Source organism: Colletotrichum costaricense, assembly GCF_030867565.1.
Source record: "Colletotrichum costaricense strain IMI 309622 chromosome Unknown Scaffold_10.1, whole genome shotgun sequence".
NCBI lineage: Eukaryota > Fungi > Ascomycota > Sordariomycetes > Glomerellales > Glomerellaceae > Colletotrichum > Colletotrichum costaricense.
This window is the reverse complement of record NW_026848239.1, coordinates 1177798-1201733: the sequence shown is the minus strand read 5'-3', so window position 1 is coordinate 1201733 and position 23936 is coordinate 1177798. Positions and strand designations below refer to the sequence as shown.

The window sequence follows — 23936 nt, the reverse complement described above, 5'->3', positions numbered from 1 at the left end:
GAGCATATTTATGTGATATCTCACAGCCTAAAAACTATAGAACAGGTCCATTAAGTATATTAGTATTAACGGCTAGGCTTGTGATGCTAATGCAGTGCCGCGAGCAACTTGGCCAGGATTTGAAGTCATTGCGCAATGCGATCGTGTTGTCGCTTACACGCGTCCGTCTTTCGGATCCTCTGTGTCCAGGCTCATTATGCCGATGTCTTTCCAAGACTTCTATCGCGTCTTAGATTTTTTTACAGCAGCAAGCTGATACGGGTGGTCGTCTGGGTGATGACTCTGCATGGGATTGTGAACGCTTCAGATACCGGCTTCGTCAGATCATCATACCTTACTCAGTCAGGTACCCACTGTATTCTCCCGCTGCAGCTGATCTATGCGAAAACTTCTCACGCCATTATGAATCTTGCGTCGTGGATGTTTCTCTCGAAACATCGCTCGCTAACAGAAAAGCGAACGATGCTCGACATTGAAGTAGTCTTACGTGGTCGTGTGGTCGGATCATCTACCCCCTGATAGCGATGTCGATCGTGGACCTTCACATCTTGACAGAGGAGGAAGTATGAGCTATATAAACTGCTCTCGAGGTTGCATTCAACCCTACAATCTCAACAAAAATAACTACAATAACCCGACCAGCGCAATACGGGTCTGGCACATCTCTCAGTCAGTTGTGCATAACAGCCATCCTTGCCCCGTCCCCCCACATTCCGGGCCGTCGCGAATATCACAAATTCCCGCTGTCGTCTGCATCTGTTGGCCCCCTACACCAGTCCTTCAGCCAATCGGGTCGCTGTGAAACCAAGCATCGTCACCAGGAGCTAGGATTCGAGACCCCAGAGGATCGTCAGGGCCTCCCCACCGACCATGGAATAAACGCGTACGCATATCAGAAACAAACTAGAGTAGGGATATTGTCAATCTATTTGACTTCCTTGATCGGTGAAGGGTCAATTTGCCAAGCCACTGTATAAGACGCGCATGCAGTCCAACCTAGGAAGCTGTCAAGAGCAACAGCATCTGTCGTTTCTACCTCCTTGACTTCTCCTTCGTCTACTATGTTTTCCAGCTTCCTTAAGTCGGTGCTCTTAGCATCAGGTTTTATGGCAGCTACGAACGCCCTGAACCATCAACTGATAGTCGGAACGTTCGGTACACCTTACCTGTACACCTTGGAATTTGAGGATGCTGCCCGCACGCTCACTTTAGCTGCCAACACGTCTGTAAACGTGAGCAGCTCATGGATTTCTTTAAGCGTTAGTAATCCGGACCCTTTTTACTAGTCAGTGACTCACGCACGGAATTAGCATGACAAGAAGGTCATCTATGGAAATGCTTTCGAAGACACAGGTAGTAGCGTCTACGTCAGCTACCCCCTCACCGATGATCTTCAGATCTCTCCCGGTAATATTGTGACATCCCAAGGAGCGTGCAAGCAACTCTCGATTTTCGTCAGGCCATTGCCCGTCTCCCCATATGCAGTCTATGGTCAACCATTTGGTGCTTGTGGAACCGTCATGTCGGTAGACTCGAATGGTCTTCTCGTTGAGTCGATTCAAGAGTACAACTACTCCTCTTCCTCTGGAGTTCACGGTACTGCTTTCGACCCAGCAGGAGCATTCATGTACTCACTTGATGACACGGGGAACGCCATTTGGGTACACTCTGTCGACAACACCACGGGAGAGTTGACGTATGTCGCCAATGTTACTGCTCCTGTTGAAGGCGCCGATCCTCGGCATGGCACTGTTCACCCAACTGGCAACTATCTTTACGTCGTTCATGAGGGGACGAATGAGGTCGGAGTTTATAAAGTCGACACCAGCACGGGTATTCCAGCATACGCTGATATCTCATACCCTCTGATTCCTGACGGTGAGTCTGACTATAGCTTCCCGCATCCTTGAGAAGCTTCATGTTGCTAACAGCCTACTTATCAAGGCGCAAATGATACCGAGTACTGGTCAGATGAGGTTGCTCTGTCGCACAGCGCAAAATATCTCTGGGCTACCTCACGAGCACGCAATACCAATAGCACCGGGTACATTTCAATCCTGGCTCTCAACGACGACGGATCTGTAAACAAGCAAAACTTCCTGACTCCCACGACCTCCAGCGGTGGAAGTGCAAACGCTGTCACCCCGAGCGATTTCGGCGATCAGTTTGTTGCTATCACTGATAGCTCTGCCGGCTTCGTGGAGATCTGGGAAATGGGCGACGATGGTGCCTCTGCCGATGTTGTGGCTCACTTGGACCTTAACGACGGAGGTTGCTGCGCAAATGCGGTTTGGCTCCCTTGAAGAACTGATGAGGGGCGCTGGTCATGAGAGGCTTCATAATCTTACAGGTTAAACTTTCTAGTCTTGCCTATGTAGATCCTTGTACGAGCTTGCTCGGCTTTGTCAATTGCGAGGCCATAAACTCGATTTACCACGGCAAATGAGTTCCATCATGATTCTGAAAAGTTCCGCTCACATCCCTCGACGCGGTATCAACCCTTTGCATAAGATCTGAAACGCTTTGCTCCACAGTTATGGCTCCGAGATCTTCAAGCTTCAAATCTGTCCCGTCGATTATGGAATTCACCATGTCTGTGGCGACGGTGCCGGGATGCAAGAGGAAGCTCGTGAGCCACATCTCCTCGAAATGCAATCTCCGAATGAAACAATTCAACGCAGCTTTGCTGGCTCCGTAAGAGCTCAATGCCGGCGGTAAACTCTCCAGGAACTCCATGCCGGAGATGGTACCAAGCATGGAGGTAACGGCGACGAAGACAGGGCCAGCAGTCTTACTAGCTTTGAGTAGCGGAGCTGTTGCCTGGAACAACAAAAGAGGTCCGATCGTGTTGACAGCAAGGTGATCTCTGATTGCAGTAGTCGAATTTTTGATGACAGGGCCACTCGAATGGGCAATACCGGCATTCGCGATAACGACGTCTAAAGCGGTGATGCTATGATCCCGCTGTAGTATAGAAACGGCTTCCGCGGGGTCGGTTTCGACGGAAGAGTCGATCTTGACGACGATGATTTTGGAACCTCCGGTCTTTTTCAGGTCTAGTAGAGCTTTAGCAGGCCCTTTTGAAGGATCTCGGACTGCAGCTATCACTGCTGAGGATGGTCTCAGCAAGGGGCTAGCGACAAGTCCTGAGCCAATGCCGCGACTAGCACCGGTGACTAAGAATGTGGTACGGCTCATATTGCTAGAAATCCAATGTTGGGAATTTGAATGATGAATTGATGTGATGTTAGTGAAGTATTTGAATGGCCGTGGTGCTCATTTGTTTAAATATTCGGAGGGCCTCAATGCTGCTGTCCCTATAAAACTTGTCTTTGCGGGGCCGCTTCCAGTTACTCTCACGAAAATGCTGCTTCAAGATGTCCGACACGGACTCATAAACTCTCCGATCAAACAGGCAATTACAGTATATACTAATTTCAATATGAATCGAAGACATGGTGGAACCCAGTCAATTCGGACTAATCAAGCAACAATGGTGGCATATTCGATTTGAGCCAGAAGCGTGACTTGCAGCTATGAAGCGCCCTTGCGATATGAGTGCAATTCCATCCACATATGATTCATGTCAATTTCACCCCTACATAAGCCCTCATCCAAGAAGTCCACCGTTGGGTATTCTATCTCTCCGAACTGACACAGTGTTGAAGACTGGGTCCTACAGTTGATTGCAGTGACATACAATCACTGATCAATATACCTTCCTTAAGTTGATTGGACCTTTGTCTGTAGGCCATTGTTTGAACATCCCTAGTCAGCCGTCGGGCAAATTGTTTCTTTTCTCGTTCGTCCAACTAGGCGGCAACTTTTTTTTTCGAAAGAATGAAGGGTGTCGCCCTAAAATCACGACTTCACGTACTGGGCTTCACTTTCCTTAGGTCCATAACGCGCGCCTATCACGCATCACTAAAGGGACCCTTGTGCCTAAAAGTTTGAGTTCATTTTGATTCTTGGTGTATCAGTTATCAAGAAGATAGACGCTTCGTAACTCAATATGATAGCTGCTGCGAATCGACTGAGACTTAATTCCGCCGAGTTGCCAAGCCATCACTTCCGCTCCAAGTCACGCGCGCTCATCAAAGCGAGTACAGATCGTCTCCGAGAGAGAGATACATATGCATGTTATATCTTTCGACTGCCTATCTAAGGTTTCAGTCGCTCGCCAACAGTGCATCGTTGCATACCTTAATGACCTGGTTAGCAAGCTTACGTTCATTCAAGAAGGATGCCGAGGGTTTAGCTTGGCTGACATCAGGCGTCAAGTCGCAATCACAAGAGAGACTTTTTAATAAGTGCTGTCATCATATAGGTCTCTGAGGCCGCTGAATTTGCTTTTTCGGATCTCGGCAATGAAAGCATACCACTACGGTTGCGCAAGCTACTTTAATAAGGCCCTTTTTAGGTAATCGGAGAGGACTGTCAACTTCAAGCTTTGAAGTAGGGACTTCGTAGCCGTGAAAACCAGGAAATTACGGTCGAGCCATCAGTATCATTCGTAATTATCTACACTCAGTAAGTTACCTACTCCCCCTTCACCCAGCCCTCTTTCTCATTCTGCTCCTTGCTACGTCGACTCCATTCTGGGGCTACATCGATACCATCCTCCTCTTCCTTGTCGCCCTGTTCCTTGGTTTTATGAACCGTTGTTGACTTGTGCTCAGCTGGTGAGTAAACCGTGTACAAGATTAATGGTGTCGGCCCCTTGTTCAAGAATTGATGCTTGGTTCCTGCCGGTACAATTACCATATCGCCGGCCTTGACTTCTTGCTCCGTGCCGGCAACCTGCGCGAGACCCTTGCCCGATGTGAAGGTAAGGATTTGATCGACGGTATGAACCTAAGGCTTTGTAAGTCAAATTCGTGGCAGAAATGGGGGTCAAACTTGTACCTCTTCGCCAATATCACCATCGACAGGTACAGTCATCAGGACTAGCTGGGAGTACAAGCCTGTCCAAAGAACACGGCGAAACTCTCCAGACTCAGACGGCAAGGCCGCAGTCATATCGGGGAAATACTGCATTTCCTTCTTGGGAGGATCAATGGACGGGGTTGGGAAGGTAGACATTTTGGTAGTCGAGAAAGCTTTCTTAGCTTGGACTGGTTTTGATGTGTGGGGGGGAATAGATAAACTGCTGCAGAGAGGGCGTATAGCGCGATAGAGCTTGGAAGAAAACATCTCTGATATTTGTACTTGTCGCGTAGAAGGATCATTATTTCGCTTCCCAATAGGAAACCTTGGATAGAAACGCAGGGCTGTCAGAGATTAATATGATGATGATACTATGATTCTTCGGGGATTGATACGTCATCGATCAACCAGACCCAGTAGCCACCCAAACCCCGTCAGTCCCCCGAATCAATGAGCACATGTAACTCACAAGGGTGCGTAAGCCACGTGGACTGAACCTTACTCGTCCAAAGAATCATGGTGGCATACTTTCAAGTTGATCAAGGTGGTGACGTGTGCGGTACCTTCAATCGTTTGTCAACAACAGCCGGAAGTACGCCGGGGTAGGCCCACTTCTCCGGGGAAGCGCCGGGGGCCCGGAGGTCGCCGGAGCCAGCCCACGGCTTGCGCTACCGTCACTGCTTTATGGCATATTCGAACCTTTCGTTACATTATTGAACCAAATGCATAGGTGGTTCCTTCAAGTGCTCAAACACCTGGACAATTGTGAAGGCATCTTGTCGTTTCACTGATCAAGACAACAGTCTGCGGCGTCGTTGGGGATGCGGAACATCATCCCAAATTGCTCCATCGATTCGATGATAATCAACACACTGCCTGCTACCAACTCCTCAATCGTCACACTCACTCTCGTTGACTCGTCCAGCCATTCTCGTAGATCTATCCAACTCAGTTACATCAAGCCTTAAACGTCAAATGCATGAATTCATGCTCGTCATGCTAGACTTAGCCCTACGAGGGGGCTGCGGGGACCAGCGACCTTCAGTGGTCTAGACCCAGCCCCAGTAGTTCTTCGAGGCTTACCCTGACGCCCACGCTGTACACAAATGCACCTACATCATGCGCCACAGCCGGAGTCGACTCTCCATCCTCGCGGCGCGTCCCGGTCAAGATTTGGTTCAGAGGACTCCTTGATATTCTCCGTGATAATTACTGCTCTAGCGGCGCTGCTTTCGATCGCATTTGAACCTCAAGTGTTCACGCCGACTTAGATAAGTGAGTCTCGTGCCACCGTGATGCATAAGATGCAATCCTGCAAGTGCGGGGCAAGCGATGAATCGGGCATAGTAGGACATGAACAGCTGTGCCGATAGCCGACCACGTAAGCAGGAAGTTGTCGGTTGCTGCCTGCTTATGGTGAATCTAAACCTTTGCTTTCTGATTTCATAAGGACCTTGCTTCTTTATCTTGGAGTATGCTGATGTCTCAGCACACCCTGAAACCCTGAGCTTTACTCACCGGCGCGCGTCCCATAGCCATTGTAGTCGAAACGCCATGGAGACCGCACTGAGAACCTTACAGGGTAACTGCCACTGTGGCGTGAACCAATACGAGGTTCAATTGCCAGAGCATCCGTCCTTGGTGATTTGCGACTGCTCGCTGTGTGTAAAAAAGGGACATGTCTGGATCTATGATGCCGGTGATAGCTTGAAAATCACAAAGGGGTGCTCTAGCGAAACATTGACAACTTATACCGGATCGGATAGCGAGGCTTTGAGGCATGAGGTATGTTTACCTTGGTAGAAGGAGCATCACTAATGTAGTCTGAGACGACTGGCTGATAACAAAACGACAGTTCTGCAATGTCTGCGGCACTGCTCTCTTCGGAACACACACTTCCGGCGTTCAAGCTGGGAAGAAAGGCATCAACTTTCGGGTGCTTGTCTCTGATTTCCAACATGTGTTCATTAAGGGGAGAAACATCGTAACCACCGGTGCCCCGGATGCATATATGCCGTATCCAGGCTCTCTGAGGTGAGTTAAGCAAGACTGGTAGGAGGCTAGACACAGCTAACTAAAAGATAGTCTTGTTGAGAAGGCATCTACATCTGCGCCGGCTGAGTTCTGCGGTTCGCTGCCCGACGTTCCTGGAGATGACCTCACGCTCTACACCGGAGGCTGCGACTGCGGTGCCGTTCAAATCGCGCTCAAGAGCAAGCCTCTGTCCGAAGTTCAGATCAAGGAAGATAATTGTAGTATATGTGTTCGCGTATGTGAAGAGTTTATGATCCGACTCATTGTGTTCAAAATGTGCTAATCTGCAATGGGACCTAGAATGGCTTCATCGGTGTGTATCCTCATCAGTCTGAGGTTAGTATCGTCCGTAAAGACCAGGCTCTGGACTATCAGTTTGGCCGCAAATTCAATGGCTCGCCTTTTTGCCGTACCTGTGGCGTGCACTGCTTTGGCAACCTGTATGGGCCCCCTAAGGAGTTGGTTGCCAAGCTTCCTGAGGCAAGGCAGGAGTTTGTGCGAAAGCAGCTCGAGATTCAGCCGTTGAATGTTCGCGTTCTTGAAGGCCTCGAGTGGGATAGTGTTAATATAGAGTGGAGCAATGACGGGACGGAGGGCTATGTTGTGTCGGAATGAGGAAACACCTTGTTTCATGGTCTTACTACAGTGGTTTTTGCGTATGATCATGACCTCGAGGGGTCCATCTTTGTATTACAATATTATAACTCATGGCTAACATCTTCAATCATATTTGTAAAGGGCAGTGCAGCTCTAGATGATGGGAGTGAAGCTGGCCTCGGACTCGGCTACCAACAGCTCAGCCAGAGCGGCTCAATGATCAACCGACAGCAAGGACCGGACTGAAGACCAGGCTCCTTTGGAAAGGTGACGGCCTCCGACCTTCATACTCGTCCCACACCCGACAGAGACTATACTTGCTTCCCACAACTTTTGCCAGTTTAACAAGCATTATCGGGGCAGGCCAGACCTCCAGTACCATATCTGTCACTAGAGACATTGCCGAGTTGAAGGGCAGCGCCGATAACACCACCCATACCCTCTCCAGCGATCATACCCGCAGCGATAGCATAGCAGGCCTAGCAAATAATTAGTTTCTGGTTCCAAGGAACAACGTGACATAGCCGGATCAGCACTTACAATTTCGAAGGAAGCAGGCTTCCAGCGGCGCCAGATGAAGGCAATAATGGCACCGACAAAGGCGGCGTTGACGAAGACGGGACCAGGAATGACGAAAGACAGGGCAATGGCACCCCAGTTAGGAAGCCACTGCTGGTACTTCTCGCGGGGTCCAACCAGGTAGTAGTGACGGAAGATGACCTGGAGAATGGAGAAGATACCGAGGCAAATGGCGAAGATGCCGGAAGAGCGAGGGATGGGGACGTTGGGGCTGGTGACAACCTCGGCCACGGCAGCCCAGGCACTGACGGAAGGAACCAGGAAGGGGCAGTGCTCGGCCTCGGCGTCCGTAATGCAAGGGTAGGCAGTGGTAAACAGAACGAACAGGCCGGGCGCGAGCCAGACAGAGACGAAGGTTCCGATGGCCTGGGCGATGAACTGCTTGTTGGGAGGGGTGCCGAGCAAGAAACCGGTACGAAAATCGGACGTCAGAGCCGTAGCAACGTCAGCAGCACCGGCGGCGAGACCGGCGGAGATGAGGTTGATCTTCTGGGCGTGCTGGACGGTGTATCCGGCGCCGGTGGTGGTACCACCGATGACAAGCTGAGCGGCTTTGGCAGCAGCAGTAAGGGGCGTCTGATCAGTGACACCACCGATCTGGATGGCGAGGAAAGAGAACAGGAAGGCAAGGACCAAGGCAAGAATGGTGACACCAACGTTGACCTGCCATTGCAGACCCATGACGATGCAGGCCAGGATGATGGACGCGAAGAGACCAACAACCCAGATCCAGGTCTTGACCTGTTGCTCGGGAGTCGCGGGGTCCTCGACAGCATCAGCCTCACGCTTCTCTTCCGCCTCTGCGTACTTCGCGAAGAATTCGATGCGCTTGCCCTTCTTCATCGCGGTCTCGTGGATGGAGAGGCAGATTGACCTCCAGCCGGCGGCGAAACCGAAGTAGATGATCTTCCAGTGGACGATAAGCTCACCCATGGAAGAGCAGACCATGATCATGACACCGGGCCACTAAGTAATGTTAGATCATGGTTCGTCTCGTGAGGGAACCGAGTATAGACTTACCAGCAGCCAGTAACGGGGGGATGGCGGGCCTTGACCGATGTGCTTCAGGGAGGTGAAGGAGTAGAGACCGGACCAGTTGGGGTCTTCGGAGGCCTGGATACCGATGCATTCGCCGTCTGTTGATGACTGTTAGTATCTGGCAAGTGAGAGTATCTAGAGGCTCCGAGAGGCTTACAATGAACCAGGACGGGTCCGATGACTCCCCAGGCAAGAACGGCTCCTCCCATCATGGAGCAGGCAGAGTTCATGCCAATAAGCATGCCGGAGCCAATGAAAGCGGTCGTCCACTCAAAGTACCTGCGGTCCGGTGTCAGCCAAACATCACCACTGACATGACCGCCAGTCTCAATTTTCACTCACCATCCCCATGATTCGATGTTCATAGCAGAGCTCGTGTAGCCGGACCAGATGTGGATCCATGACATGACTGAGAGAAGGTCAGTCTAAGAATGGTCTCGTTTGATAAAAGCATTGACCTACTGTGCCAGTCGTAGAGAATTCCGATGGCGTAGTACGATGCCACGCGGTGCGCGATACAGACTCCAAAGGCAATTCCCAAGGCCTTGAGCTTAATAGCGGCCTCACGGGCGCCATTGACACCAGCGTGCATGGATCGAATAGTCAGGGCCGTGGCGGTCGAGGTCGGGAACATAAGCTTGAGCTCGCGGGCAGTGCGAATGATGAAAAACTTGCGCAGCGGCGTAACGAAGAAGAGGCCGAAGAAGGAGCAGCAGAGAGTCAAGGTGAAGATCTTGCCAATATCACCAGCCGGCGTGCTAGGCATGAGATCGAGCCTGTACATGGCAGGGATACCTGCAACGAAGATACCTGCGATACCTCCGGCACCGGTGGCAGCAGCCTAAGTATGTTAGGTTTTGTGTTCCCGCCACTCATTATGGATTCAGGTCATACTCACTTGAACAATGGAGTTCTCTTGAGGGCCAAAGGTTCCACCGAGGATTGGAATGTTCGTTGTCGAAAGCATCTTCAAGATTCCGTATCCAAAAATGGCACCAAACATCGAGGCCACAAACGTGAAGCCGGTTTTCTTCAAAGCAATTTGATGTCAGAACGATTCACATTTGTAGGAATATCGCCGAATTTCGGTTGTTAAAGTTCACGATGGTGGTCTCTCGGCCAGTCTAGGGCTGCGGGAAGGACCAATTCATGCCCAGAAAGAGGAATGAACTTACCAAGCCAAGATACAAGTTGGATGCATTCACCAAGGATCCCAAAATACAGCCAACAACAATAGCTCGAACGGTCAGGATGTTCTCCTCATGAGGAATATTCGCATCCATCTTCAGCGGGCGGTAGAGATCCTCCTCCTTGTGCTCTTCAGTCTCCGGTACCTTCGTATCGACGATGGGTTCCGTCCATTCGCCGCCCATTGCGCCCTTCTCATCGGGGTGGACGGTGACGCTGCCGGTGTAGGAGGGGCGGGGCTCGGCGCTGTCGACGCGGGTAGCCGGGGCCACGGCCGAGGCCGGTGCTACCTTTTCTTCGGTCATGGTGGGCTTGTCGGATGCTTTCTCCACAGCTGGACCTATTGCTCGACAAAGGGCAACTGGAAAGGTCGTGAAACACAAAACGCGGGCTGGAGGGGGGAAAAACTGGAAAGAGTTTGAGAGGGCTCGCAGTCGTTATATGTCTCGACAAACCCGCCGTCGCATTCGCTCTGTGTGACTATCCCTGCCGACATGAATCTACCTGGAGCGATATGCAAAACCTCTCCCACTGGTTGGACCGTTGGAGAGGTTCTCGCGTCGAGCACACAGTGGCACGAGCTTACAGCAAAAGGACCCCGGACGAGACAGCTTGATGTGGTCACCCCTGCTCTCCCGATGTACAGGGAGCAGGCCAGATAAGAAAGCGGTACGTTTGTTCAGCGGGGGTCTGCATGTTGCTCCGGCCAGGTCGAAATTCGTCTAGTCCGAGTGAGTAGGAAGGCGACATGCAGACCCACGGCGCATGGCATTTGGCCACACCAGAAACGGGTGTCTGGGACGACGGTCAAGTCCTGTGGCAGTCGATCCGCGTTGGAGCTGCTGGGTCACCAGTCTGCTCTCGGGGTTTGTCTTGCCTGTCTGGCACTTTTGATGTAAGCCGCAACTGTTCATCGATCCTCAATTAGGAAGGTCCTTGACGATGTTACTTACTATGCCACAAACTTTAGGCAATCCACCAACGATCCTGAGGAGGAACAGTTCGGCTAATGGCTGATGCGAGGGCCGTGAGATTATTGGCCGACGAGGCTCATCAACTTTCTAGTGGCGTTCTAGAATACAGTATCATCGCATTGTTGTTAACAGCTTCAACCTGACTGGGCAGTCGATCGCCGAGACTGGAGGTCTTTCCCCAAAGAAGTACCCTCGTGTTTGGCTAGATGTTCCCATGGGATCGGAGGTAACACGACGTAGTGATACACTCTAACCGTCGAAAATGACCACTAGACGCCACTAACGGCGACTAAGAACCAAGGGATCATCAAAAGTGCCAAGTCCTTAAGCTTGATTGAAGGGTTCCTCGTAAACTCAGCTACAAGGCGGGCGGGTTACATTCCGCCCCCATCACGTCTACTAGCCTTCAGATAAAGTATGCAGAAGCATCCGGATCGCAGGCTTGAAGCAAGCAGAAACGCAGATATCCTTCGTCGCTATAAGAACTGGGTAGCTCGTGGCCCGAACATTGGCGCCGTCAGTTATCACGGGTGAGACAGCCTTGGAGCAGAAAGAAACCAATCTGCCTCGTCGAGTCGTCGAGTCGTCGAAATTCGCGGCGAGCGGGGCCAGCAAACCATGTACGGTACCATGCCCGTGGTCTTGGCGACATAAAGCCTCCTGCAGCTTCCGCAACAGGTGATTTAAAGTCTTTCTGCTGAACTGGTCCTGATTGTCGTGCCATTCGTCGGAGGGCAACGGGACACGCTACAAAAGGTCCTCCCCGATATTGGACCGCAGGGGTCCCGATTGGCAGATGCCTCAATGGAGCTGCATGCCCTGAGCGGGATGCGTTCCAGTGGTATTGGAGTAGGCAACCGTAATGCGGATGCTTTGCCTTAGCCCCCTATTCAAATTCAACCTCGCCTAGCCTCAACATTGGTGTGTCCCATCATAACTCTCTCCAAACCGCGGAAAGCCGCATGAAGCCGTTGAGATAGTCAATGTCTTTTGCGCGAAGCTGTCTAGAGCCTGGAGTGCTTGAGACTCTAGAAAGTGGTAAACTGCGATTCATATTCCAACCGACATCGAACAAAGAACACAAGGCCGGTTGGGTACCCACGTTTCTGTGTGTCAGGTGAAATAAACCCATGTTCAGCACCATGTTAGAGCTTTCAGACCTGTTGTGCTCCCCGCAAAATGCTCTCCACAGGGGTCTGCCGTCTCCCGACTTAGCATTTGGGTCTGTGGCAAGGATGCACCGTGACAATTGTAGCACTATGGTCTGCCGCCCAACACCTATGGGCTCTTTATCTTGTCACTATAGGCACTGTCTTTATACACTTCTAATCCGAAATTTGTCTAAGTAAATCCTCCACGTGAACTTATACGTTTAGTCCTCATCATGACATGCCATGATAATAGCACTCATTTCAACTAGCATTTCTTCAGAGCGACTTTGCATAATCTGGACGGACACATTGATGCCATGAAAAGGGAAGGAGGATGTGTTAGCGGACATTTGTCGTTACCCACTTGACTCGGCTAGGCTTACCAGCCGCTAGGGATTAAGCGCTTTGGGAAACTGATGCCGTTTCCCATCGATCAACTGCTATGGCGCTGCGGAGCCGCCAAGACCTCAATTGATGAATTGATAACGAAAACTCTTCACTGGATCACTGACAATTCACTGTCGAAAGGATACATCGTGGTCGTAAAGCAGGACAGTTTCTCATTTGCAAGCCAATCAGACGTCCGTGTCAATTGTGTCTGTCATCTATGCCACAAATATCAACACATACAAACACAAGATGAGACTGTTCGAGATAAGCCATTCGAGACACAGGTCTCCTCGCCGAGTCGCCGCCCTCAACCATCTTGACAAAGGCAACAATGTTTCAGGCGGCCATCGTCCTGCCAAGCAAGGCACATGCAAACGGACGTCTACTGAAGACTGGTCACAACTATCACTGATCTACCTTACATATGCCTTGCCTACGTGCCTACCAGCCTGCTTGACGAACTGGCAGGTCCCTCGCTGTCAACGGCTCACGCGCCGTATCTCACACCACTCGCTCCAACGTCGTTCAAAGTGCCATCCGGGATGGCTTGATCAGCTAGGATGAGGGTGTGTGAATGCCCAGAAACTAGCGGGCCATGGCGCACAAACAGCTGCAGGATTCCGCCGCCCGCCGCTGGCCACCTAACCCACCAGGAACCCAACTCTGCTCGCCGCTGCGCTCTGCTGACGGTGGCCTGGTGCAGTGTGTTACAATGCAGCCCTGAAGCAGTCGTGCTCTCCGCCGCACCCAGGCGATGGCCAAGCCATCACGGTAACTTTGCCAATGCTTCCAAGCCGGGCTCAAAAGCTTTGGTACGTTGGCGTGGCCTTCGCAAAGCTTGACTCTCTCCCCTGGTCGCTAGTGCCCGACAGGTCGAAGACATGTAAACCGCGCCCTTGACACATGACCGAGATGTTGAAGGACTTCTGTTCTCAGTCCAACACCAAAGAAGAAGCTGCAGAGAGTAGCCGAGATCATTTTCCATGCCAGCTTACAAACGAAAATGACAGTTTGACTTCACAGCTCGCCGAATCCTTTCTGAGACTAGGTCTGCTCGATCAACAGCAGCTGGCGAAACTCCAGGCCTGTCATATCTTTTTACACTCTATCGCCGCCCAAAGGAGCGTGGTTTGAGCCGCCGGGGCGGGTTCCGCGCGTTGCCTCCCGCACCGAATCCTTCCTCGCCGTGCCCGACTTACTCAGACCGCAGACCATTCGCAAATGGGAGCTGGCACTGCCGTATCTAAAGTTCTGACAACCGCCCGACCAGCACGAGCCACTGAGCAGAGGTGAGAGAATGGCCAGGAAGGAAATCGCCCCAAATCCAGCCCCCGGACATTGACTCCCAAAAGGGCTTCGCGCCGTCCCTTTGAGCAGCCAAATCGTGGCCTCCGCAAACCACCCCTGGTTCCCCCCGCCACCCGTCCACCATTCAACCGTGCTCTCGAACGCGCCTGGAACCTTTGAAATCGGGCCAGGGGATTTTTGCAGAGTGCCAAGGCTCTAAGTCGGCGCACACGCGCCCGACCCGACGCCCTTTCGCGAAGCCTGTTTGGGCGAGCTCTTCGGTCCTGCTCGTCAGATCTCGGTAATCAATGGCCCTTTGCAGCACTGAGCATCTATGAGTCTTTGGCGTGTGTCTCGTTCGCTAGCCTCACAGGTCAGCGCCCGGCGCCACACGTCGACTTTTGGCCTGTCCATCAGCCTAATTGGAGTCATGACTGCGAGCAAGCAGGAAAGCAAGCTCGAAAGTAGCCTATCGTTACTTGATTTTACCAGTTGTCGCGCGATAAGACAACGCGATCGCCATTAAGCAACTCGAGTTATGCTCTTTTGTTTGTCACTTTCGCCCGTTTGAGAAGATTGCTGCCACACATGTCGAGAAATGAGTGTGACAATAACCAACTCACACAACCCGGTGATAGTCCAGGTTGCTCACGACTTTAAACATTCAGACAACCTCATGTCTTAGGCTACCCGTCAGGTAAGAGGCATGACGCCACCATCGTTTTGGCGAAATCTTATGTGCTGGTTTTTAGTGCTGGCAACGCTCATAGGCAAGTTCCAGAAGCTTTCGTAACTGACTATCGACTCCCGGCCCGCAGTGAGGATAACGCTTGTTGTGCAAACCCTCACTGCATCTGATCAAATTGAACTTGGCTGACAACCTCACACAACCTGAACATCCTCAACAGTCGCGTGACTCGTGACAGACCAACTCCCATCCATCAGACCGTGTACATAAGCATCCCCAACCAGCGAGAACCTCTTAGCATCCTCTATCGGTCTCATGATGTAGGGAACCCTACCACCAGCAAGGACCCAAACTTCGTCGCCTATGCGAGCCGATAACTTTGCCAATCCGATAAACCCTTGATCAGTAACAAACAGTCGTCTGTTCATAATGATAGGAGTCATCAAAGTGTGGTATGACCTGCCGAGTGGCCCTTGGACCTGCGATGGATGCACCAGTTGCGGGTGTGCCAGTATGTAGTGAACGATGTGATGGATCTCATCCAGGGATGGAATGAGCTCGCTATGAGCTTTTTGAAAGTCGGACGAAAGGATACAGCCGAATTCGCGGCTCTCGTGTCTTTCCAAGCCATGCCCATCCCTATTGAGATATGTCGTCAAATCAATTGTAAACCACTGCTTGAAGCCTTGTGCATGTTTTGGATCAGCTCCTCCTTCGGCGGCTGCCCCCGTAGATGTGGTGGGAGTCTCGCCCAAGTCGTATATCAAAGTCCTCCACAGAGCTTCAGCGCTGTCCACGGTACTTGCCGGGTACTTTTCGGGCAGATGAGGAATGCAGAGAGCAACTTGAAGCGCAAAGGGGCTAAACTTGCCATCATTAGGCGGAATGAATGCAATCTTGCCGACCCTTTTCCCCCGGAAAGTAATGCAATCACCGTCGTGACGAGGTAGAGGCTCTACAGGAATACCCGCAGAGGCTTTGAACTTTGTTACGGAGGAAAGTAAGTGGCCTTGATCTCCTTTGATGGCAAAGTCTGGCACCCAAGAAGGCATACCAGTCGTTTTGATAAACATCCGATCTGTAACGAGAGACAGCAGACTCAGACCTCCGCTGTTGCACAGCAGAAACTGAGCGACATTTGTAAAGACTTCGGTGGCGAACCGTGAAAAGTCAACTTCTGGGAATCCGCTGGCTTCTGGTGGGCAAATCATCTTGGCCATGCCAAAGGTCGAGTAGACTCTGTCGACCGTCACAGTGCAGTCCTTTGACGTGGCGATAAAGAGCAATAATGACCATGTCTGAACCCATTGCTCCCGACTTTCAGCTCGGAGGCAGCTCGAGAAGGTACTTCGAAGGGGAAATATCTCAGTCCAGCCTCGAATGAGACGAATGCCTCTCAACTCGGGAGCAAGCTTTTTGTTGTGCATTGTGAGTTCTGATAGACCGTTGCTCCAGGCCTGGACGATTCTTCTCAAATCCCAGGTATCAGCCCAGCTCAAGACATGGAAGTCGTTTCCAACAACAAAGACAGGGTTGCTGGCGACCACAGCCTCCTGCAAGGTCCAAGCCCTGAAGAACCAGGACCTTGTCGCGAAGAACATGAGATATGTGATCCACTGATTCTTCAGCGAGGTATTGTCGAGCTTGAGCCCAAGATCTACCAGGAGTCGTTCATCGCCGGGTCCATACGACTGAAGCCACTTGAAAAACTCTTGATATGAGGACATTTGTTTCTGATGCTCTCTGATTGCCGGCAATAGCTCTCTGTATATCCAGTACAGACCCTGGAGGTCTCGATCGTGCTTCCCTAGCCAGATGTAGACCGCTGAAGACTGCGCATAGATCTCACCCATGAGTGGGATCTGGACGGCCTTTTCTTGAGGGTTCGTCTGGTCTATGCAGACGGCATCGATCCAAACGTGAGGTATGTGTGCACCGCGTTCCTCGGATCGGCTCGTCAAGCTTAGAAGAAAGTCAGATAGGTTCTCAGTCATCTCGTACTCTGAGAGCCGTGATGGGTCGACCCAGGTACAGTCGCTGATGACATTGTCGTCGCTTAGCATGCGACGATAGTCTCCGGGCCGGACCAAGATGAGCTTCGCTTTGGCGATCGTCTTCTCAGGCTTGACACTGTATGGCCCCCATTGCTCCGTAGATGTGACTGGATCACCCCATGTGTAGGACAAAGCAGCATACTTCGTAGTTGTCTTTTCAGTGTCGCCCAGTACTACCTGGTTTAGTGTCGCAAAGATCTCGAGGTTTTCCTCGTTGAATTTGAGAATCTGGACTACTCTAATCGAGCGCGATGTTCTCAACGGTTCGTATGTAAGTGGCTTCAGGTTCGTAAAGTGACGGGTTGATCTTGGTGGTGATTGTGATCGATGTCGTCCACGAGACGCAACCTTGGTGCTCGAAACTTGTTGCTTTGGTTTGAAGTATCGTCGGTCCATTGTACTTTAGATGAAGCATTTACTGATCCTTGGATACTCATCCAAGTCTCCTCAAACGCCGAGCTTTCTCCCCGTTCAGTGATCGAATGGCTAAGATTTATGTCGGTATGCGAGAAATTGAGAGCTCTAGGCACCAGGCTCCGGTTGTCGGCAACGGTCATCCGGCTCCAAAAGTCTTGTCCAATCGTTGAGCTGACGAGAGTGTGACCCTAGTCCAGCCCCATCACAACAAGGTGGCTTGATGGCTTCAAGTCTTCTTGTTGAGCGAAGTTTTCATTGACAAATATATCTTTCTGAACTTAACTCAGATTCAATGATACCCCCCACAAGTTGATCTAGAAGGTAGGGGCAGAATTCTAGTTGTTGATCCAGAACGATTGTTGTCGAGATCGATTCGCCGCGCCAAGCGACTTCAGTGAGTTCTTAGTTAGAATATGTATTGTTTATGTGTCTTTTCTGCGTAGCTCAATGCTGCTCCTGCTGCGACGTCGAGGGTTGAAATCGACGAGAGCATTTGAATCCTAAACATGTCATCTGACTGAGTTTTGGCAACTTCGTCTCGTTTCGTTGGGACAAAGTAAAGATTGTAAGTCCGATGCATTACCATCATGTGCAAACTCAGCGTAAGTGTGATAATCTTTCGTGATCCATCAACTATTAGAAATCTCATTAGACATCAGTTCTGTTCTCTACAGTATGATGCGAATGTGCTTGTTCTGGCTCTAGTCTACAACGTCTCAAGCAGCCTGCCGTCGCCTTCCCCTCTCCCTCCCAAATACCTTGTGCCCCGAGAGACTAAAGTCTTCCAGGGTATCTGTCAAAGTTTCTACAGAGCCCAGCGTCATGGTTGACTCATCGGATCCGCGAGAAGAGAACGAACCTTCCCTGCAGGGCCGTCTTCTATGATGAGGGGGATGTCCACACCTACGCCGACTTCTCAACTTATCTGGCTTCCCAGATGATTGAGACGCAGTATCTGCAAGTGATTCATCAAAGCTGACACTTCGGCTGAGCATTCCAGTGCTCGTGTTGGATGATACCTCGAGCTCCTGATCCGCTGCAGTGCCCGACTTTCCGTGCCTGCTTCGTCTGTGAAACTTCTCCGCTGCTGCTTCTGCTGCCGCGAGGCGTCTTGGTGGACGCCTGTCTAGCTTCCTGCGGGATGATGTTCTCTTTGCCTTTGAATCATCGGAGGGTTCGGGCGTCTCTGTGTCCCTTCCTTCTTTCGAACCAGAAGCTTTAAGCTGCTCTACGTGCGCCACAGCCTTGTTGTGATCAACGTCCTTAGGTGGTGTCGCAGGCGGGGTATCACAGTCGGTGACTTCTAGCTCTGGTTGCAATGTCGTCGCCCGACTCAAGGGTGTTTGCAAACTCAAGTCCTCGGGGGAGAAACTGATGAGATCCTCTACTTCGGCTTCTTCCTCCATGACTGGCTCGAGATCTGATGTCGCAACAGGCGACTCGTCCGCACTTTGCTCCACTGATGAGCTGGTACGCGTGCTGAAAGAGGCAAATCTTTGGAGCGCTCGTCGGTATGTCTTAGTGTTGATTAAGTCGTAGTCAAAGTCAAACTCCGTGGTGCTAATGACTGAGTCCCTGTTCCTCGGGACACCGATCACGCTGCCTTCATCCAGGGAATCGGGACTAGCTGGTCGGAAGTCAGGTACATCTGGGTAGTACGCCGCAGGTTCTCGGACATCTTGCTTTGCTGCGTTCAAGGTTGACTGATTTTGCATCAACAATGTCTTTATGTCCTGGGTTGATCGACTATGGTAAGATTAGTAGACGTAGAATAATATGCGACGCATAGTCACTTACAGATTCAATGTCTGCGTCAATAGCGTCAACGTAGCTTTCTTGCGGTCTAGTCGCCCAAGCAGCCGTGTCATTTCTCCCTCCTTCCACAGGACTTTGATCTTGGTCTTCCAGTCACTCCGAAGAAACAGATCCTCGTACTCTTTGCTGATAGACAAAAGCGTAGCATGACACCCGTTGACGGCCACGGTAAAGACATCCTCCAAGCCTAGCCGGTCAATGGCTTCTGGATCCTGAAGCACGACGCTCTCAACCTGTCGGAGCGCTATTTGTACCGCATGTACCTCTTCAGCAATGTCTGCTACGTTTTGAGGTGCGTCGTCGTAGGCGTCGATGGTCTCTTTAACTTTCCAAGAGGCTTTCAGGACGGCGCCTGCCAGAGAAGCTGCAGCAGTGACAATGGTTACAGGATCCATGATTGTGGGTGGAAGAGTAAGCACCCTGATCTGCGGCCGATCTTCGAAAATCAGGGTACTGCTTTGGTTTTGTTCTCGTCCTTTGTCCGAACTTTGTTTCATCGGGCCGTGCATGTTGCGATGGAGATGCAGTTTTGAAACACCAGGCGAAGTGGAAATGCCGAGGTTGTTCAACATAAGCTTCATTGCACATGCATCATGCTCTGATCCGCTGCAGTTTACCTGTAAAATTTGAGGCCAGAGATGATGTCTTGATGGCAACTTGTGAACATCTGACTGAATCTCATACTACTCCATGTTTCTATGTCAGTCCATAAAGGTACGCGACCTCATTTGAACTCAAATGCCTCAAGCTCCTGGAGTTTTCCATGACCTCAAGAGGGAGTCAACACGGCTCAAAACAAGGTGAGAAAGGCCAACATAGGCTGGAGTACCATTTAGAAATAAATGCTGATTACGTACCTACCTAAATTATGCTGTCGGTCATATACTATGGCTTAGGTAGTTGAAAGCTCACTATTATGCCGGGTTTATGAGCAGAGTGAAAGTTTTGAGCGTATCCTCAAACGTATCATTTGGGCACTTGCGAAACAGGCACCTCATATGTACTGGAATGTTGCAGACATTCTTAGATTGAAAGGGAGTCGAAGATGTTCAGGGGTTGAATAAACTCTCGCCAAGCCAAGGTGGCATTTCTCACGAAGTACGGGTCTGCCGTTGTGTTTTATCGCTAATGCCAATCACTTGAGCAGTGGTGAGTGGATAAGAACCGGTTGTGTCGCTGTCCTTCACTTCAAGTAATGCGCTGAAATGAGTGCCGAGACCTTCATTCTTCGATTGATGAGGTTAGCCCACAAGATATGAAAGCTACTGCTTCATGATGTCTCTCCGCAACGGGGTGCATTCAGTGAATCTGTGCTTGTGAGCATCCGTTGTAGCAAGGGGAAGTCATTACGCTAAACCGAATTTAGGGCCGTACGAGAGACTTTCAGCTCGGTTTACGGAACCGAGCTAATTAATCCATGATCCCCGCTCTTGCATAGCTGAGTGAGCTGTGCTTCTTTGGCTGACTGGGTACGGTGCGTGTGAGGTCACCCCGCGGTGGCTCCCAACGGTTGGCCCCAGGGCCCTCGAACACGTCTAGACTTTAGACACTATGGCGGGCTGTCTGACGCCGTCTCATAGCTAATGTTGACCTCGGACTACATCATACAACTCCGCCCAGCTCTCACTCACTCAGGCATCACAAAACATAAGGGGCCGGTGAGCTTTTGGGCCACCTGAAGTCATGAACAAGGCGGCAAAGGAGCATGGCGTGTCAACACTGCGTGTGCTGGCGGAGCTTCCAAGAGCCCCCAAGAGGCCCCAAGACCCCCTGGCCCGAGAGTCCGGTGGGTGATCTCACAGGTTTGCGGATCAAGCCCAGGCTCGCCAGACTCTCAAGGCCAATGGATGTTTTGCCCAGGCCGCCCAATAGCCCCCCCTAGGCGCATTCCCGTCGTTTACTTTCGTATTTGTCTTGGCGACGCACAATCCATCCGGCAAAGGGACGAGTCGAGATTGGATGGCAGGATGGGTAGGCCCTTGCACCGCCCCAATGCCCAGGCGAGCTGTGCCTCTTGGTGCCTTTTAGTAGCCTCTTGGTGTTGTTCTTCTGGCTTTTCCACCGCGTCATTGTCCTTCCTGAAAGCATACCTCAGGCCTGGCTGTTCCAAGGTTCAATATTCTCCTCTTGTGCACCCTGACGGATGAAAACCCGCTACCATCTCGTTCGCTTCCAGTTGGAACTTGGTCCCATGTCGCCAAGGCAAAGCCATGAATCAGCAGGAATCCTGAGAGGATGCTCGTGAGGAGTCCACATCTGCGCCAAGATGCGCGAAAGGGGAACAAAAGTAGCATGACTGCCGCCAATATGCTCTTCCCCGGATTTTCTCCCAGATTAACTTGCTCTAGCTGCTTTCCGCATCTTCCGGTCGTTCGCCTGCGCTTCTCCCTAGATAATTCCAACTTTGCTGATCCTCCTTGTTGATTCCCAAGGTTGTTCTCGTCCACAAGCAGCAGCCTACTCCCAAAACGTACCAAGTTGAACAATAATAACGTCCAAAATTCGACCCCGGCGGTAAAAGATCACTTAGCCTGCGTTAAGCGAATCCTCCAGGAACTGCGCCCTTTTTTCCATTTACGAGCGGAACGACTGTTATAACACAAGATCTCCCTCGTGTGCATCTCTTCGAACCAGCACGCGGGCCATCGGTTTGGAGGTGTCGAAATCTGCGCCCCATCTTCTCCAGCGTCACTTGCACTGGGCAGATTCCGACCATGAACCACTGATCGTACACTCACCGCTTGACCAGTCGCTCGTTTTATTTTTCTACCATAAAAGCCCAGGCTAGGGCTACCAAGTTAATCACTCGCTCAAAATGCTGTCATCCCATATCCCGAGCGCAGTGCCGCTGGCGTTATGGGCATTCTCCAGGGCTGCCGAGGCGGCGTACTCAATAGACACTCGAGGTACGCATAGGAAGGACCAAAACGCACCACAGCCCGTGTAACGCCAGAGAGTCTAACAACCCCCACTATCCAGATGATATTCTCACGACGGCCAGTACACTCGCATACGATCTTATGAAGTTTTACGAAGGAAACAAGACGGGAGAAATTCCCGGCATCTTGCCAGGACCACCAGATTCGGGCCAAGGTGATTACTACTGGTGGCAGGGTGGCGCCATGATGGGAACATACGTCGACTACTGGTATTACACGGGCGACGAGAGTTACAACCACGTCGTTACAGAAGGCATGCTCCATCAAGTCGGAGAAGGCCGCGATTACATGCCACGGAACCACACCGCCTCTCTCGGCAACGACGACCAAGGTTTTTGGGGCATGACGGCGATGCTCGCAGCAGAGAACAAATTTCCCGACCCCCCGGAAGATAAACCACAGTGGCTTGCGCTCGCACAAGCTGTCTGGACGACTCAGGCGGACCCGGAGAGGCACGACGAGACATGTGGCGGCGGTATGCGGTGGCAGGTTCCCAGGACTAACACGGGTTACGACTATAAAAACACAATTTCAAACGGGTGTTTCTTCAACATCGGTGCTAGACTCGCGCGCTATACCGGCAACGATACGTATGCTCGCTACGCCGAACAGACATGGGACTGGCTATGGGCGGTAAACTACATCGATCACGAGAACTGGCGAGTCTACGACGGTGCTCATGTGCCGAAGAATTGCACCAACATCTTCAAGGCAACCTTCTCATACAATATTGCCGTATTGATGCAAGGTTGTGCGTTTTTGGCGAATCATGTAAGTGACTCTATGTCCATATATCAGTCGAGATACTGACCCTCCATAGACGGGAGAGCAGAAATGGTTTGACCGCACCGAAGCCCTCGCAAACCGCGCCATCGAAGACTTCTTCGCCGATGGCGTCGCATACGAAATCCCCTGCGAATTCGAGACCGGCCGCTGTTCCCAAGACATGCTTAGCTTCAAGGGATACGTCCATCGCTGGATGACTGTAGTAACACAACTCGTACCCTCGACCCGCGACCTCATCCTTCCGGTCCTGCGCAACTCCACTCTATCAGCCATCAAGCAGTGTACCGGCGGTGCCTCGGGTCGCGCCTGCGGATTCTACTGGAACAAGGGCGTATTTGTCGACCCGGCTGTCGACAAGACTTCTGGCGCGGGCGAGGCTATGAACGTGTTGGCTGCGGTGCAGAGTCTGCTGGAAGTGGCCCCTCCTGCTACGAATACCACTGGTGGCACTTCAAAGGGCGACCCCAATGCGGGAATGAACTCGAATCCGTTCAAGGAGTTTGATCCCCTGACTACCGGTGACCGTGCTGGCGCCGGCATCTTGACGTTTGTGGTTCTCTCGAGCGCTATTGGGATCTGGGTTTGGATGTCGCTTGGGTATCAAGAGTGGACAGAAGGAGAGAAGGGTAAAGGGAAAGCTCCCCCTATGACTGAAAAGGTTGATAACTCGGTGGAGAGTGTAGCACCGGCGAAAATAGTCAGCTCGCAAAGCTAGGAATGTCTTGAGGAAGAAGCCCGTCAACAGCCGGGGAAAATCATAGGAAAACCACTCAATTAGCCCTGCGGCTTGTGAGAATATGAGTATCCATCAGCAGCATGCGTATGGCGTTTAATGCAATGAATTTAAGAAGAGAGATCCAAATTAGCCCTGCTTCCTAAGATTTTTGTAATTCTAAAGCACACATGCCGGAGATTGTGCTTCCTCCCAACGATGACTTCGGCGAGCCGCTAAGATCATTACAACGAAACTTACACATGGCCACGTATACAGTTCAGTCTTGCTTGAGACAATGTGAACACAGGAGATAGACTTCAATTGCTTATCAAAATTGACGATTGCGAGGGAATATCGT

General features: G+C 51.3%; 11 protein-coding genes across 11 annotated transcripts; 6 read left to right on the top strand and 5 right to left on the bottom strand.

The window, feature by feature from the left end:
- Window positions 1-1061: 1061 nt before the first annotated feature.
- Window positions 1062-2303, top strand: CCOS01_10010 (uncharacterized protein; the record flags this gene model as incomplete). The annotated part of the gene is made up of 3 exons (XM_060458167.1): window positions 1062-1232; window positions 1311-1878; window positions 1945-2303. The coding sequence occupies 3 exons, from the start codon at window positions 1062-1064 to the stop codon at window positions 2301-2303; spliced, it is 1098 nt and encodes a 365-aa protein (XP_060311332.1).
- Window positions 2304-2430: 127 nt separating this feature from the next.
- CCOS01_10009 (short-chain dehydrogenase) lies at window positions 2431-3198 on the bottom strand (the record flags this gene model as incomplete). The annotated part of the gene is made up of 1 exon (XM_060458166.1): window positions 2431-3198. The coding sequence occupies one exon, from the start codon at window positions 3196-3198 to the stop codon at window positions 2431-2433; it is 768 nt and encodes a 255-aa protein (XP_060311331.1).
- Window positions 3199-4539: 1341 nt separating this feature from the next.
- On the bottom strand, window positions 4540-5082 carry CCOS01_10008 (cupin domain-containing protein; the record flags this gene model as incomplete). Its single annotated transcript, XM_060458165.1, has 2 exons — window positions 4540-4854; window positions 4906-5082. 2 exons carry the CDS (start codon window positions 5080-5082, stop codon window positions 4540-4542), a joined length of 492 nt encoding a protein of 163 aa, XP_060311330.1.
- Window positions 5083-5901: 819 nt separating this feature from the next.
- Window positions 5902-6172, top strand: CCOS01_10007 (uncharacterized protein; the record flags this gene model as incomplete). The annotated part of the gene is made up of 2 exons (XM_060458164.1): window positions 5902-5961; window positions 6014-6172. The coding sequence occupies 2 exons, from the start codon at window positions 5902-5904 to the stop codon at window positions 6170-6172; spliced, it is 219 nt and encodes a 72-aa protein (XP_060311329.1).
- A 308-nt stretch (window positions 6173-6480) lies between these two features.
- CCOS01_10006 (glutathione-dependent formaldehyde-activating enzyme) lies at window positions 6481-7575 on the top strand (the record flags this gene model as incomplete). The annotated part of the gene is made up of 4 exons (XM_060458163.1): window positions 6481-6711; window positions 6782-6960; window positions 7012-7195; window positions 7261-7575. The coding sequence occupies 4 exons, from the start codon at window positions 6481-6483 to the stop codon at window positions 7573-7575; spliced, it is 909 nt and encodes a 302-aa protein (XP_060311328.1).
- Window positions 7576-7898: 323 nt separating this feature from the next.
- On the bottom strand, window positions 7899-10667 carry CCOS01_10005 (oligopeptide transporter; the record flags this gene model as incomplete). The annotated part of the gene is made up of 8 exons (XM_060458162.1): window positions 7899-8036; window positions 8098-9102; window positions 9157-9272; window positions 9332-9453; window positions 9517-9583; window positions 9637-10015; window positions 10073-10204; window positions 10350-10667. 8 exons carry the CDS (start codon window positions 10665-10667, stop codon window positions 7899-7901), a joined length of 2277 nt encoding a protein of 758 aa, XP_060311327.1.
- A 443-nt stretch (window positions 10668-11110) lies between these two features.
- Window positions 11111-11353, top strand: CCOS01_10004 (uncharacterized protein; the record flags this gene model as incomplete). Its single annotated transcript, XM_060458161.1, has 2 exons — window positions 11111-11257; window positions 11333-11353. 2 exons carry the CDS (start codon window positions 11111-11113, stop codon window positions 11351-11353), a joined length of 168 nt encoding a protein of 55 aa, XP_060311326.1.
- A 1773-nt stretch (window positions 11354-13126) lies between these two features.
- On the top strand, window positions 13127-13441 carry CCOS01_10003 (uncharacterized protein; the record flags this gene model as incomplete). Its single annotated transcript, XM_060458160.1, has 1 exon — window positions 13127-13441. One exon carries the CDS (start codon window positions 13127-13129, stop codon window positions 13439-13441), a length of 315 nt encoding a protein of 104 aa, XP_060311325.1.
- A 1605-nt stretch (window positions 13442-15046) lies between these two features.
- Window positions 15047-17302, bottom strand: CCOS01_10002 (uncharacterized protein; the record flags this gene model as incomplete). Its single annotated transcript, XM_060458159.1, has 1 exon — window positions 15047-17302. The coding sequence occupies one exon, from the start codon at window positions 17300-17302 to the stop codon at window positions 15047-15049; it is 2256 nt and encodes a 751-aa protein (XP_060311324.1).
- Window positions 17303-18039: 737 nt separating this feature from the next.
- CCOS01_10001 (uncharacterized protein) lies at window positions 18040-19533 on the bottom strand (the record flags this gene model as incomplete). The annotated part of the gene is made up of 2 exons (XM_060458158.1): window positions 18040-19069; window positions 19121-19533. The coding sequence occupies 2 exons, from the start codon at window positions 19531-19533 to the stop codon at window positions 18040-18042; spliced, it is 1443 nt and encodes a 480-aa protein (XP_060311323.1).
- A 2420-nt stretch (window positions 19534-21953) lies between these two features.
- On the top strand, window positions 21954-23578 carry CCOS01_10000 (glycosyl hydrolase family 76; the record flags this gene model as incomplete). The annotated part of the gene is made up of 3 exons (XM_060458157.1): window positions 21954-22044; window positions 22118-22848; window positions 22898-23578. The coding sequence occupies 3 exons, from the start codon at window positions 21954-21956 to the stop codon at window positions 23576-23578; spliced, it is 1503 nt and encodes a 500-aa protein (XP_060311322.1).
- Window positions 23579-23936: the final 358 nt, after the last annotated feature.